General features: G+C 48.2%; 1 protein-coding gene across 1 annotated transcript in view; it reads right to left on the reverse strand.

Annotated features, from left to right (window-relative positions):
* The window catches only part of dnah2 (dynein, axonemal, heavy chain 2), a 106,119-nt gene extending 90,737 nt beyond the window's left edge, over positions 1 to 15,382 (reverse strand). The window contains 8 exon segments of the mRNA XM_062449708.1: positions 3,654 to 3,811; positions 8,129 to 8,320; positions 9,732 to 9,970; positions 10,161 to 10,271; positions 12,823 to 13,051; positions 13,461 to 13,631; positions 14,445 to 14,518; positions 15,251 to 15,382. Of these exon segments, the coding sequence (XP_062305692.1) occupies positions 3,654 to 3,811; positions 8,129 to 8,320; positions 9,732 to 9,970; positions 10,161 to 10,271; positions 12,823 to 13,051; positions 13,461 to 13,631; positions 14,445 to 14,447 (1,103 nt within the window). The 5' untranslated portion in view covers positions 14,448 to 14,518; positions 15,251 to 15,382.
* Between the last annotated feature and the right edge of the window lie 1,206 nt (positions 15,383 to 16,588).

Consider the following 16,588-nt stretch of genomic DNA (forward strand, 5'->3'; position numbering starts at 1 on the left):
GAACTCAGGAAAATAATAACACTGTCCTGAAAACCACAGTCACCTCAGCGAGACACCGACGGAGAGGAGGCGGAGAAACCAGAGCGAGAAAACTCTGAAATAGAAACAAAGCTGTCAGGAGGTCATCTGTGTGTGAGGAATAGGAGGCGTATTAAATTCATTTATCTCTGTCAGTGTGAGGGACAACACAAAAGGGGTTACATTAGATAAAGAGAGAAAGAGAAAGAAAGAGAGAAAGAGAGTGTGTGTATGTCTGTCTGTGTTGTGTGTGTGTGTGTGTGTGTGTGTGTGTGTGTGTGTGTGTTGTGTGTGTGTGTGTGTGTGTGTGTGTGTGTGTGTGTGTGAGAGAGAGAGAGAGAGAGAGAGAGAGAGAGAGAGAGAGAGAGAGAGAGAGAGTGGGTGTGTGTGTGAGAGAGAGAGAGAGAGAAAGAAAGATAGTGTGTGTGTGTGTGTGTGAGTGAGAGAGAGAGAGAAAAAGAGAGAGCTAAATCTGCCAGCATAGCTTTTTTTGTTGCGTTATTGTCTGGGAAATCCAACAAAAACGGAATCAATGATTAAATAAACAGAATGTGTGTGTACCCTTAAGTGTGTGTGTGTGAGACGAGAACTGTGTGAGAAAGGAGAGAGAACACAGGAAACAGATGATGAAGGCAGTTGAAAACAGAGTGACACAGGAAGAAAAAAGACGGCGATGAAAAGGTTGAAAATGAGGAAAGCAGAAAGGCCAAGAAAACAAGAGTCAAAGAAAGAATGCGTGTGAGAAAGGGAGAGAAAGAAAGAGAAACCGACAGAAAGGATGGGAGAGATAAGAAATATAGATGGCAGAAAAAAGAAAGAGGGAGAGAGAGATTGAGAGAGAGATTGAGAGAGAGAGATTGAGAGAGAGAGATTGAGAGGCCACCGGGAGGACAGAGAAGAGAGAGGGCAGACTGAAGCTAACCCCGCATTAATCATGTGTCATAGCTCCATGGTCATACTAAACATACACTCATGAAGATAGATTCTGTATCCTGGTGAAGACACACACAACACACACACACCATATCGACTGACCCTCCAGAGGGTAGTACAAACCAAATAAACTAGTCTCTTTTTACAGACCAACAAACACACAGTCCTCATGGTCTGCCACAGTGTAGTCATGGAGAACAGAGAGCTCCACTCTGATTCATGGCGATCCTCATACTGAGGAATCTCAACTTTGATCGATCCTCTGTCTTAATGTGTTTCACACTCTGCTCAGTGTTAGACTGTAAAGAGAACGAGATCAAGGAAAGAGAGAAAATGGAGAGAGGGAGAGAGAGAAAGAGAGGGAGATAGATAAAGTGCCAGCAAAGTGAGAGGGGAAGAGAGAGAGAGAGACAGAGAGAGAGAGAGAGAGAGAGAGAGAGAGAGAGAGAGGCGAGAGGCGAGAGGAGAGGGAGGAGAGACAGAGAGAGAGAGACAGAGAGAGAGAGAGAGAGAGAGAGAGAGAGAGAGAGAGAGAGAAGAGAGAGAGAGAGAGAGAGAGAGAGAGAGACTGAGAGAGAGAAAGGGCTCAACACCTGGTTTACTGCTTTATGAAGTCAAGGTGGTGGTTGACGTTCAGGGCCAGTCTTTGTTCTCAGTGGATTGGATCCTATAGCTCTCCCCCCCTCCTCCCCCTCCCTACAGACAGCCTGCAGGCTCAGGGCTGGCCAGGGTGAGACATTTCAGCATGTCCCGGTGTGCCTGCCTTTCCCAGGGCAGACACAATGTATACTGCTCAAACACATACACAAATCTGTGTTGCTATTCTTGAGGGGACTCATAATTCAGCCCCATTTAAAATCATGTTTCCCCTAAATTAGGGGAAAGTTCCGTTTGGGGCGGTTAATTTTGCACTTTGGAACGGTGCTATGATGAGTTAGTTGCAAGCCCTGCGATAGAGTACAGTAGAGTTTAGTAAAGTCCTCATCAAGTACTCATCAAAGATGCAAACCTATTTTGGAAAAAAATCACAAATATATTTCAATAAATATTTTTTTCCAAATCTTTAGAAACTTTTTTTTCAAAACGTTTTTCAGACCTTTAGAAACTTTTATTCAAAACATTGTTTTGCTTTTTTTTTGTCATATCACACCAGAAATCTTCACTGAGAGCCTTGGCCCCAAACCATAATCCTAGCTCCAAGCCAGAAAACAACCCCTAACTCCAACCCTTAATGTCATTCTAACCCCAACACTGATTGTAACCCCACTAGAAAAACCAAGATGTCCTTACAAGTTCAAATTGTTCTTGTTTTACTAGAAGTCTCCACAAGAATAGCTAAACAAGTCCACCCCCCCTTCGGCTCCCTTTCCTCTTCTTCTCCCTCAGCGCTAAAACAGGCCTTCAGCCACCTCTACAAGCCCTCTCCTCCTGTCTCCTACACCTCCTTCTTTCTCCTCTCCCCTCATGTCCTCCTTGCACACCCCCGCTCCTGCTCCCCCTCCTCTCCTCTGGCCCAGGGCTGAACCCTGTATGGACTGTGATATCGGCCGTGTGACAGGCTCTCAGTGAAGCTTGCTGGTGTGATATCTGACAGAGAGAAAACAGATCAGCCTCTTTCTTTACTTAGCACCCTCCCTCCATCTCAACCTTCTCTAAGGCCGCCCCCAGACCAGACACACCGGAGATAGGCGAGAATGTTATTCATTTTTCAAAAGGTGCCTATCTTTCCCCAGGCATTCCTAAGTTCAAGGTGCCTTTAAATTATATGAATAAAGGAGGAGGATGCAAAAATGGAAAAGCGTTTCCTATGCTGAGAGCTGTCCTGGTTTCAGTTCCAACACTTGGGATGCAGCAGCACCCCAGTCTTCAGCAGCTCCACATCACTCACTCCTCCATAAGAGTGTGAAGCTTTACAACGACTCAGGCAGCACTGACAACAGTCCATATTAAACAGGGAAGTGTGCTTGCTTAGCTACCTCCACACCCCCTCCTCCTGGCCACCCCCCCTGCCTTGTTACTGTAAGTACTTGTCCTCTGCTATCTAGACATTTTTAAAAGACAGCTTAAAACTTACCTTTTACCAAAGCATTTAACTAATTTTATCTCAGAAGGGTTTTACTACTCTTATTAGTTATATTATTGTTTGCTATTTTAATTATTACTTTTATTACTTGTATTATTGTTTTTATTGATGTAAATTGAGCTGCAATTCTTGTATGAAATGTGCTATATAAAGTCTTATTATTATTATTATTAATATTATCTGTCCTATGCTAGCTGCCCCCAGACAGGGAATGTTCCCCCTTAGAACCACACCGCCACCCAAAGACAAACCCTTTTTGGGGGGGGGGGGGGGGGGAGTTGTGGGGGAGGTGGGGGGGAACTAAGGTGTTTGCAGTCAGGTACTGTCATTCTATACTTGGTGTTGCTATGGCTTTGAAGTCAGTCAAGCACTCATCCTCTGTCGTTATGCTGAACTGCAGCGTGTTGCCTTCTTTTAGAGGAGACACTGTCATCGCCAAGCTTCGACAAGAGGGATGGATGGATAATGCTATGTAGGTACACAACAGGGCTCTCAAATAAACATTGGAAGACTAAGTGTGCGAGTGTGAGTGAGCATGACTGCATGTGTGTGTGTACGTGTGTGAGCATGAGAGTGTGTGTGTGGTGTGTGTACTCAGGCCCCCTCCCAGGCCCCCTACCTGTGGTGCAGCTGTGAGGCGTGCATGTACAGCCCTGTCCAGGCCAGGCAGCACTGGATGCAGTCTTCCAGGTTCTGTTTGCTGGAGACCACATAGCCCTGGAAGATCCTGTCCAGAGAGATGGCTCTGCAGCACAGCCGGATGATCTCATTACTCATCTGAAAACACACACACATACACACACACACAGTCAAAACACTGCGCCAGACACACAACACTCTTAGATGAACGAGTCCCACGAACGCGAGCACGCACACACACACACCTTTTGGTTTCCGTAGAGAAAAGGTCAGTTGTGGCATCGATTGAAAATCGACAGATGTTACCCTTTCACTTGGAGGCTTTGAGTTCTGACATTTTCTCCATTCTTTAATATTCATTATGTTACAAAGCCAGGTTGAAGTAGTTAGTGTCCAGACTTGAACCCCCGAAGCCTGAGGGTCCAATCCCACCACCAGATGTAGGCTCTTATACTGATCTACGTGTGTGTGTGTGTGTGTGTGTGTGTGTGTGTATGAAGGCTCCTCATGCAGGTATAGCATAACACAACGGCACAGAGAGAAGAAAAAATACCCGGTTTAGGAGCAGAGTGTCTAATTCAACCAGGCTCACATTCCATAAAGCCCCTATTTGATGTAGTGGGTGTCAGTCAAGCATGCTGGCTGTCACACACACGTTCACACTCGCTCTCTTACACAACACACACACACAGGTAAGAGGAAATGGAGAAGAGGAAGAGGCGAAGGAAGGAGAGTGTAATTATTGAGGATGATGTGTATAGGGGGGTATGTGGAATGACAGCCTCCCTTTCATTTCTCTGATCAGTGGTTTAATCCTGACAGAGGAACAGCGGGCTGAGACGCCCTGCCTGCCTGCCTGCCTGCCTGGGCTCAGACTGGGAGGGTGTGTGTGTGTGTGTGTGTGTGCGTGTGTGTGTGTAAAAGATTTAAGACTGAAGGATTGTACATGTGTGTGTGTGTGTGAGCAAGAGAAGCCTTGTGTGTGTGTGAGTATGTGCACCCAAGTGTGTGTGTGAGTATGTGCACCCAAGTGTGTGTGTGAGTATGTATATACGAGTGTGTGTGTGTGTTTGTGTATACAAGTGTGTGTGTGAGTTTGTGTATACGAGTGTGTGCGTGCCTGAGAAACTGTGTTCTACAGGCTGATTACGGCACCAAGCAAATGCAGCTTTTAATGAAGGAGGGGGACGAGGAAAACACAGGAAATTAAATTGATATGTAAATGACAGAAATTCTCATTTGAGCTGAAGGTTGAGAGTGCTAAAGCATTAACTAGCTTATGAGTTAATAATGATTCCCCCCCCCCTTCTCTCTTGAAGAAACAAAAAAGACGTGAGATGGGGGAGGGAGAAGGGGGCTGGGAGGAGAGATGAAGACAACCTCTGTCCCTGACTCTAAACTCCAGGGAGATGTTTAAGCTTTTGTATAATCAGTCAGTTTCCTGAGGAACTGCAGCTCTTCAAACTCCTCAGAGCTGGAGAGGCACATCTTGACTTAACAGAAAAATCTAGTGGACTCTCTTTCTCTCTTTCTTTCTTTCTTTCTGCCCCCCCCCTCCCTCTCTCCCTTCCTCTGTCTCTAACAGTCTACAGCTTGGTGAGACACGCCAGATGGCGTTGACTGTTTGGGACTGAGGGAGAGAGCGGGAGGGAGGAAGACAGAGAGAGAGAGAGCGGGAGGGAGGGAGGAAGACAAAGAGAGAGACGAAGGGAGGGAGGGAGACGGAAAGAAGGAGGGAGGGAGACGGGGGGTGTCGGACAGCTTGTATCGGCGTAGCTCACCGTGTAGCCGGTGACAACGCAGCTTCGGCGACATCAGCCCTAAAGAACACGAGCAACCACTCGCCCACATGGTCCCTGTTTGTGTCTTATTATGGGATGCTGTTTGCTCTCTCGGTTTTAAGTGGAACAGCAGCAGTGGAGTCAAAAGTCCATGCCCCCCGGTCCTCAGTGATTGGAAAATGATATTAAACTAGACATTGTGTTCTCCAGTGCCACAAAGGAGGGAAAATCCAAAGCTGGGACAAATGAAGAAATTGTGAAGGGGGCCCCGCGGGGAGGCAAGGGAGGCTGATGGAGCGGGGACACACACACACGGGTGCATATACACAGGCGCGCCTATACATGGCCGCACACAGACACACATACGCATATGTATACACACACGTACACAATATAGAAACACACTCGCACACCAATCATACCCTTAGATACACAAATACTCACAACTAGCTACTGTGACTCCAAAGGACTCTGATTAGAAATTATTAGCCAAAAGAAAATCACACAAACGGAAACCACATCAGAGGGACCCACTGGTTCGGATCCAGCTCTCTGAAGAGAGAGAGAGAACGAGAAAGAAAGAAAGAAGGAAAGAAACAGTCTGATCGAATCCTTCTACCCTGAGATAAACAAGAACCTCCACTCCCCACCCCCCCATGTTATTTCATACCACTGGAGGGAGAGGAAAAGCCTTTCAACCATGAGCAGAGTGAAAATGTACTCTCTGTGGAGAGAGAGAGAGAGAGAGAGAGAGAGAGAGAGAGAGAGAGAGAGAGAGAGAGAGAGAGAGAGAGAGAGAGAGAGAGAGAGAGAGAGAGAGAGAGAGAAAGAAAGAGTGGCGCTACAGGAATAACTGAGGCCATTTGAGTTACATAAAACATCGTAAAGGTTTCCATGTTGCTCATGCAGCCAAGGACAACACAAGGCCCCGGCTGAGGAGAGAGAAGGCGGCCGGGCCTGCCAAACTGCTGCCCCGATCCAGGTCACTGGTCACTGATGAGGCCTGCTCAGCCCTGGCCGGGCTCCGCACAAAGTGCCTTTATCCAGCCCAGACCAGTAGCTCGCTGCAGCCTCTCTGGTAGTAAAACTGCACGTCTGGAGGAATAATAAATAGCAGCAGGAATAAGGGGGCTGGGACGCCGCTAGGACCGGCCCGTCTGCCTGACGTACTGCATGCTGGTACACCCTGCCAATTTCGCCAGCCTACATTAGTTTTGTACCAGACTTGTTTTTTTTTCTTTCGATAAAAATATATAAAAATAAAAAAACGCTCTAGACTGTGTGGTGCTGTAAATTGTTACGCTGGTCTGGTAGATGAGGTAGTTTACCCACCAGTGTGAAGCAGTAGCAGTATTTGGAGTGTGAAGCAGCATCTGCAGAACCTGCAGAGTTCAGTCCCCCTTCCAGCCAGCAAGGTAAGACAGGTTCAACCCTGGCATATGTACATGAGATGATCACTGTTACCTAGCAGCACTGCAATAGCGCCGTAAAACACAGTGATGCTATGCCATAAACAGGGATAAATTACTCCTCCATTACCAAGCTCAGTGCCGGCCCGGGCTCACGGCTGTCCACTACTCTGTTTCTCTGTAACTCAACGCCGGCGTTAAGAGAGGCTGAAGCGTCAGAATGCAGGGGTCGGGGAGGTCAGGGGGGCGGGGGGGTCACAGAGGGGGGGTGGGGGGGTACTGCCGGGGAGGACCGGCCAGGGTCTGTCTTTCAACAGGCTGAGATGAGGAAGAGGAGTAGAAGGGTTGGTCGGCCTCGGCCATGCTGAGCAGAAGGTGGACTGTCATTGAGGTGTTACCACGTCCACGTCTGGACACACCATGGAGAGAGAGAGAGAGAGGGGGGGAGTGAGAGGAACAGAGAGAGAGAGAGAGAGAGAGAGACTCTTTGAAAGCCATCGGTCCCTGCTGGCCCTTTGAGCGTTTGCACCCACACGGACCCTCAGGAAACAATTAGACCAAATGCTTTGTGCGAGCCAGGATGCCTTGATGTATTATCAAAGGAGGAGAGGCTGAAAAGGAGCGGGAGAGAGAGTGAGGGATGAGAGAAAAAAAGAAAAAAGAAAGAAAGAGGAAGAAATGAAGCTTAAGAGAAATGCGTTGGGGCAGCAAACAGTTCCGCCGTGCGCGAGGGTCAAGGCGTAATTACGAGGGGTTAAACGCTTTCTCCCTGCGCTCTTGGAGGAGTCGAGAGATTGAAATGAAAACAGAGGGATAACAGAACAGCACGGGCCCTTCCCGTACACAGACGCACTGCTGGGGCTCCGATCAGGCCCGGGGGAGAAGGTCCACGCCTCATCAGGCCTACAGGAGAGGACCATGGAGACGTACGAGAGACAGGACCTCAGGGTCAGCCATTGGGTGATCTGGGCGTGTAAGGGCACCCTTTGTAACAAGAGAGGACATGACTGGATGCATGGAATAGATGGAGGATATAGTTATAGTTAGGTATAGGTCTGTGTGGCTGGAAACATAGCCCCTGTGATTGTCTGACACACACACACACACACCCTAACATGCCATATTATGGTGTTGGTGTGTGAGCAACAACACAGAGACAAAATAGAGAAAGACAGAAAAGTCAGGGGGAGGTGCCTAGCTTCCTCCATGCCATGAGGCCCACACAGTGATCCTCTGGGAAGCAGCCCCCTTGCGGGGTAGCCTACCTTGCGGAACAGAGAGGTGAGCCTCTCGCGGGTGTTGTAGTGGTCCGAGTTGACCCAGATGAGGCGTATGAGGTTGAGGACGTGAGCCAGCTTGGGGGCCACCTCCCTGGGCTTCAGCTGGGCCATCTCCTCGCACGGCTCCCTCAGCAGGGACAGGAAGGACAGGTTGGACTGGGCTTGGAGGGAGCCGTCCTGGAAGAGGGACACACATACAAGACGCGCGCCACCACGGCTGATCATCACCAAGGGTTGATTTCTACAGCTCACATCCAACTGTCACCAGCCCAACTCTCAACTGAGATACTATTCCACACACTGTACGTACACGTGCGGTACTGTGGACCACACACCCTATGTGAAAGAGACACTGGTCACTTCTCCCTGCAGTACATTTCCAACCAGAGTCTGGCTGTGTGTCAACCGTCCCCACTCGGTGCACAGTCCAAACCCTTTCCTCATTCAGTTGAAGCAGACTACTATGTGTCAGCGGTCAAACCCAGCCTGCGACAAGGCAGGTTCGGGGTGTGTGTGTGTGTGTGTGGAGAGACGATAGACTGAGTGTGTGATTTGACGCCCCGCCAGCAATCATCCTTCATTGGCCGCCTAAACTCCACATCCGAGCTGCTGCCGTCGGACGAGGCTGGGGTTCCACTTCCAAATGGATCGTCTCGCCTCGCCGGCTCCTCGTCGCTGCCTTGGTCGTACTGAGCGCTTTGCCGGGATGAAGCCAGCAGCCAGTGAATACAGCTTCAGTTCCCTGGCAGGACGTGCAGCTCCCAGCCTGTCCATTAATAATCCTACTGTCCGGCCCTGCCCTGCCCTCCTCTGCTCTGCTGGGTCTACAGCACAGCACCTACTACTGCTGTGTGGTCTGGCGGTGGTCTCCACTAGGGACTGTGGTCTACACTAGACTGGACCTGGCTGTGGTCAGTCTCCACTAGGGACTGTGGTCGACACTAGACTGGACCTGGCTGTGGTCAGTCTCCACTAGGGACTGTGGTCGACACTAGACTGGACCTGGCTGTGGTCAGTCTCCACTAGGGACTGTGGTCGACACTAGACTGGACCTGGCTGTGGTCAGTCTCCACTAGGGACTGTGGTCGACACTAGACTGGACCTGGCTGTGGTCAGTCTCCACTAGGGACTGTGGTCGACACTAGACTGGACCTGGCTGTGGTCAGTTTCCACGAGGTTCTGTGGTCGACACTAGTCTGAACCTGGCTACAGTGCGGCAGCCTAACTGTATTTCTAGGTGAACTGATGGCACCACAGCTTATCTCCTTTGTGAACAGTGACAATGCAGTTTTAGTTATAATCGGCCGTGTGCCAACTCCACTAGAGCCGTCGACTGTCCCTAGCAGTGCCACAGTCCTCCTGCAGCTACATTTACATTTAGTCATTTAGCAGACGCTCTTATCCAGAGCGACTTACAGTAAGTACAGGGACACCCCCCCCCCCGAGGCAAGTAGGGTAAGGGTGCCTTGCCCAAGGACACAACTTCATTTCGCGCAGCCAGAATCGAACCGGCAACCTTCTGAATAATAGCCCGATTCCCAAACCGCTCAGCCATCTGACTCCCTCATCTCCCACACGGCTCCTCTACCTGTATCTGCTGGGCCAGCTTGCAGAAGGGGGGGACGTAGGAGGACTTGCAGAGCTGCAGGGTGGCCTGGATGTGCCTGACCCCCGGCTTCTGCAGCTGCTGGCTGATGCCGGACAGGTCAGCACAGCGGCTCTTCCAGAAGGAGATCTCCTCCAGGGGGCCCGAGCTGTCGCCTGTCTCCACCGTCTCCTGGGCGTTCAGCACCTCCTTGATCTGACGCGTCCAGTGGATCATCACCACTGGGGGAGGGAGGGAGTAGGGAGAGAATGGGATTTGGAGGGAGGGAGGGAGCAGAGGTGTGAAACAATACAGGGATGGCTGACCTGGTATTTAAAGAACTTCTCTGTGATGACGTCTGTAATCATATGTTACATGCAGACAGACAAACTAACACACACACACACACACACACTTCTCCCTCAGTCTTACTTTCCAGTCTATGCACCAGCTCCTTGTCTTTGCTGGCCACCTCAGGGCTGTAGTGCATGGCCTCCATGGGGATGTACAGCACTGTGTTCCCCATCAGTTTGAATCTGGTGTCTGTGCACACACACGCACACACACACACACACACGCACACGCACACACACACACACACACACACACGCACACGCACACACACACACACACACACACACACGCACACACACACACACACACACACACACGCACACACACACACACACACGCACACACACACACACACACACACACACGCACACACACACATGTTATAGCACAAAATTGCATTAAACAAGCAATCATTCTATAATGGCCTCCACTGGAGTGCACAGTATTTCCTACCACAATATGCCGTACAATAATGCAGATCGAGCACATTGCCGTTGGCTTCCCGAAACAGAAATAAAGCGAATGAAGCCGAACTTTTGGAGTCTCGGCCGGTAAGACAAAACTGTTGTGTACGATCCCGTAGGCCCATATCCACAGAGTCATGAGAAGCACCCAGGTTCTCCCGAGGTGAACCCCTCAGGTCTCCTACCCCTCTGCAGAGCTGGACCACGAGTTGGCGCAGGTTGACACCAGGTGGTATTTTATACCAAAGGACTCAGTCTAGGGAATTCAACTGGTTACACGTGGTGTAATGTTAAACCGAGAAGATGAAAGGAGGCAAGGCCAGCACATCATTGAGACCAAAGAAGATGGGCTCTCTGACTAGGCGAATGTTGATTGTGAGAAGATAAATATCAGACAGAGAGAGAGGAATAGAGAGCAGAAAACTGAAGAGACCACAGATACCTTGCAGGAATGCAGCCCTACAATGGCCTTTACGGAGACAGACAGAGGAAACACAAGGACAGCTAATGAGAAAGAAACAATGAGCCAACTCAGACCGAGGTAGGTAAGAAAGAGTTCCGACTGCATGCTTAGTAAAAATATTTTGAGAATGTCTGACTGGGTGTGTGTGGTTCATGCCTGTGCTCATGAATATGTTCTTCTGTGTTTTATTTGGGCATTTCCGTGTGTGTGTGTGTGTGTGTGTGTGCTCGTGTATCCTGGTACTTGTTGACCTTTGTGAGATTGAAGTGGATGAATGAAGACACACAGAATGAGGTAAAACTCCCCTCCAGGCAAAAGCAGAGCTCTCCATGATTGCTGCTGCTGCTGTGCTGAGCAGGGATCTGGACACCGGGGGCTATGTTACCTGGGTTCCCCCGGACCCCACTTCCATATTTATGTAGTAAATCCCACACTTGACTGACTGTGGTTATGGCAGGGGCCCCCTTCATGACATCAGTCTTATTGGCTCAGCGAGTTTAGAACTAAGTTTCGGTTACTCGAAGCACAGTGTTTACCCCACAGGCCTGGTTTGTCTTCTTTCTAAACCTTTCTATCCTTGAAATAGGGTTTCTTATATTGTCTCCATATAATTGACTGAACAGGAATGGTGGAAAAAAGGCAAAGAAAACCCCCCCAAAAAAACAAGAAAAAAGGAGAGAAAGGATGAAAAAGGCTGTTAGACTGGCATGCTGATTAGGTTGCTACGAGGTAAAAGCAGCTTGTGATTGTGGTGTGCAGTTTCTGTTTACTCCGACTGTAAAAAGTGGTGTTTGTGCGGTGATTGGGATAATTAGCATGATAACTGAACCATCACAGTGCACCACCACACCTGTGTGATTATGCCTGAGGTTCACTGGGAAGCAGCTTAGTAGCACGCTCTACCTTTCTGTTGCAGTGGAAGAGGAGAAAGTGGAGGGGGAGACACAAAAAAAACATTCTCGTATGCTGATGCAACACGAAAAGACGATTTCGAATTTCCAAAAAGCACCGCAGAGCGTGCGAGCACCAAACAGATCAAGGGGTCGCTGTCAAAGCGTCGTTTCGAACGAAACGCGACGCAACCTCCATTGTTGTTGATATTATTGTTTATTTCTTTTTCCAGAGGAAGTGTTTTCGGAAGGCTGAAAGCTTTTCTCGATAACTTGATGTAATGGGTAAAAAGGGAGATGCTTGTGGGAAGAAAATTAGACCTCCCACGGAGAGAGAGGTGGGGAACAGTTTCAGAAAGTGCCACGTTCACAGTGTGTGATGCCGTGTAAGAATCAGGAAAACAAACCAGAAATCACTCTGTCTATAGCTAGCCCCCTTAATACCGGAGAACTGATGACAGCACTTTTACCTCAAGCCTGTGTAAAGCAATGGGAAACCATATAACTATCACACTTCAGCGAAACGAAAAGAAGAAGACCTGAATAAGACATTTAGTCATTTAGCAGACGCTCTTATCCAGAGAGACTTACAGTAAGTACAGGGACATTCCCCCCGAGGCAAGTAGGGTGAAGTGCCTTGCCCAAGGACACAACGTCAATTGACACTGCTGGGAGTCGAACTGGCAACCTTCAGATTACTAGCCCGACTCCCTCACCGCTCAGCCACCTGACTCCCTAATAAGAAGATCTTCTTATTCAGACCTGAAGTCTTAATAAGAAGACCTCAAGCCTTTGTTGGCTATTAACCAACTTCCTCCGGAAGCTCCCCCCCCACAGTGCATAAGAGGAAAGAGCAGTGTCGAGTTCCACCACCAGGTGACGCTGTGGCCGTACCGAGCGACGGCTTCCGGCAAGAGGCCCACCTGTGAGGTTGGTGAGGAAGCGGTGCATGTGGGCGGAGTAGTTGTTCTTGATGCTCTCGGGCCAGGCGGTGCTCAGGGTCACCTGGGGGGCGTGCACGCCGTTCATCGTCCGCAGCAGGCTCTCGGTGGCGTTGCCCCGGACGCTGCCAAACTGCACGGCGCTCTCAAAGCCCTCCTCTAGGATGGGCACCTCCGACGAGCGGATGAAGAAGGCCAGCTGCTCCACCACCTGTGCAGAGGAGAGGGAAGGGGGGGGGGAGAAGAGAGAGGGATTCACAGGGTGTGGATGAGAGAGAGAGACGGTGAAAGATTGAGAGAAGCATTGAGAGGAGAGGGGCAGGAGAGAGAGTGGGGGAGTATGTCGTTTTGACAGGTTGGGAAATCAAGCAATAGAGAGGAATACATAATTGAATCCTGCTTTCTATGATTCTCTTTTGTGTTCTTTAAGAGGAAAGGAAACCGGTGCAATGCTACAAAACAACATTTTTAATCATTCCTCTGGGCCTCTTTAGATGCAGCTTGCTTGCTTCGGTGAGTCTACAAAGTGCTTATCCATCCTCATACAACATGGTGGTATGCTGTGTGTTTTCAGAAATAGCCGGCACTACTTCTCGTCCTAGAGTTTGGCTCTAGAATACCTGAGACGGAATGGCGTACTCCACCCGTAGTCCGGAGAAGGGGTCGGAGTAGACGACCATGATTCTGATGGAGCTGTCGGCGATGAACTTATCCAACGCCTTGTCGTTCTCCTCCGTCCAACTGGCCTCGGACACCCCGGTCAGAGACACCCGCGTCTTAAACAGCCCCCTCTGAAGAGACGTGTGTGTTTGTGGGGAAGGAAGGAGGGAGTAGAGGAAGAAGAGGATGCGAGTGAATGGTGATTCCTGCAACTGCCACAACACAGCAATCCACCCCCCAGAGAGATAATACTGTAACATCGCATTGTGCCGTTTTAAATTTGTCTCCGTGACGACCTCAACCTCCACACACACACACACCCTCCCCCTCCCACCCCCACCCCATGGCCACCACACATCTGAACACAGCAGGGAGTGAGTGAGACAGTTACCTCTGATATTACCCAAATTATATTAGTATGCAGATGATATGGGATGGGGACGGTGCTATCCTGTGGAATAATGTTAGCGGTCAGGCAGAGCAGAGAGTCGAGGGCTTGGTCACCAACACCACCCTCGTACAACAGCTGTTATTTTACAGTAGGGAGAGTGTGTGTGTTTGTGTGCGCGTGTGTGTGTGCGAGACATTACTGGTACTTTATGGGTCACTAGCTGTAAATGCCAGCGCTGCGTTCCCCTGCCCACAAGTGTAATTAATTCTATTAAATCAATTGATGAGAAGGACGGCGATGGTGCTGGTTCACTGGCCAGTCATTCGTAATCACCACCTGTTTTCCATATTCTGTCCAACCATTTCATTATTATACGACAGATTTTTCTAACCTTTGTTCCAGACACTTCTGAAGGACTTTTGTTAAGTATTCATCAGGAATAGAGTTACAAAGTATTTTTATTCCCTTAAATATGAACTGATAATGGACAAGCTACAGTTGATCTGTTCTTTACTGCTGACAAGAAAGGCCATTTAAGAGCTGATGTTTTTACCATGCCTATGGTGTAGGTGTCCCCGTCTTCTACAATCACAGGCGTTACTGGAATACTTCCCTCCGGAGTCTCATCTATCACACACACACACGTACACACATGTACACACACGTACACACACAAAACATTTCAATAAGCCTAGGAAACCACGACAACACAGTGAAAGACAGACATTTTCATAATTACATCGTATTCACTGCATTATCTGAATAATCTCAGCCTATTCTCTCCTTCTGTCATTTGGAACACAGTCATTAGTTTTGGCAGTAGTTCTGAGTTTGACTGTTTGGTGCATATGATAGGATTGTGCTGACTACCACTGTATTCTCTAAATGAAGAAAAACATAATGATGGGAAGGTCCACACATGTCTTGAAAGAAAAAAGAAAAGAATATATTGGGACCTTATTTGCTCTTATAATCACATAATTACGTAATTGAACAGATCTTAGAGAAAATTACATTATGCCTTGTCATTTGAATAACCTACCGAAAGGAAACCAGAAACCGCATCAAAGGGGGTATGAATAGCTAATCGACCAATTACGTTGAGACAAGGTTTGTATGCCACCACCCCATGCAGATAGAAAAGACCTCTAGCTAAGTAACTCTAAGGTAAGTACAGAACAGTACTGTCAAATTTAGAACGACTGCTCTGTGTGTGTTTGTGTTTGTGTGCATAAGCCTGTGTGTAGGCCTAAGAGATAAGATGACATTACGAAACAAGGCACACAAAAGTCTTTAAAAAAAAGATGATCAATGTATCCTTAAAAAGGACTACATCTATCTCTGTGGTAGCTGCTGTACCTGCCGGCCAGGCCTCCTGGTCCTCCACCAGGGCCTCAGGGGCAGGGGTGGAGCCCTGGTGCTTGCCCTTGCGGCCCTTTCCCGAGCCGGAGCGCTTGGACTTGCCCGAGGACGATCGGCCACTGCGCGCTGCCTCTAGGTCAGCCATGGCAAGGCCCCCGTGGTCTGTTGTCTCTTCTAGACAGCTAGGGAAGATAAAACGGTGGTAAACTGAGTGTTTCTGACGAGGCTTCAGAGTTAAGATTAGGAGCTCAGTAAACAGATCTTGCTTTCTTTGAGTTGTGGATTGATGTGATTGAAGGGAACAGGTACAGCAGCCTTGATTACATCCAGCATGCCATGTTATGTCTCAATTACGGCCTTTTACATAATCAAAAACACTTAAGAAGGCCGATTCCCCTACTTGCAAATTAAACATCAGCTTGGTAGTTGCCCGGAGGCGCACAAACTTCATTAGTATTTACAGTGAGTATATATGTGACTGATGGTTGAAATATAAGAAACAAATATCCGAAGCAAAAGTAACACAACTAGAGGGTAAATTGTGAGGTTGAGGTGTGCTTGCTGGGGCAGTTTATATAACTACATCACCACCAAACTTATTTAAACTAATATATAATTAGTTTTGGACGGTATGGCCTAAAATGTGTATCAGGAGCCGTCTTTGTTTTTAATTATATCGGAGGAATTACCATAATTTCCAACTGAACTGGGCATTTTATCAGTTTCAATTGTGGACTTTGAATATTTAGCCTTGATATCTAACTATCTCTAACTTTATACAAAACATTAATGATTAGCACGTTACTGGACATTTTCATTTACATTTGGATAACTTTCCTAAACCTATATCTCTTCAGGTGGCCAAAATTGTTTTGGGCAACACAGTTAAGGCTAGCAAAGAACGTAGCAAGCTAGTCTCTATACTAGTTTCCAATGATGAAGCACCTAGCTAGTGTAGTTAGCTCTAGCATTAGCTTCACTTATTACCTAAGCAGTCAACCACCTACCTCAGGTAAATGTTGCTAAGTCCTTAAAATGCGTCACAGTATTAGTGAGTTCTGAAAGAAATAGTATTCTCCTTCCAACACCGTCGCTATATTTTAGTTAAACAATTAAATGGCATGAACAAATGTTCTCTGGTAAAACCAACTTTTTCCGTTTATTTGGCTGCGACCACTCTTGTGCTGCAGCTCGAGTTTGTAGATACGTCTCCATGGAAACGGTGCAGGAGAAGGGGTGTGAACGCACGAAAAGACACCTCCAACAGGGATTGCAAATATAGACCTACAAAATTGCAAATATACAACCTTAATTTGCGATTTCGGTCAGGACTAC

Source organism: Osmerus eperlanus, chromosome 23 (assembly GCF_963692335.1).
Source record: "Osmerus eperlanus chromosome 23, fOsmEpe2.1, whole genome shotgun sequence".
NCBI lineage: Eukaryota > Metazoa > Chordata > Actinopteri > Osmeriformes > Osmeridae > Osmerus > Osmerus eperlanus.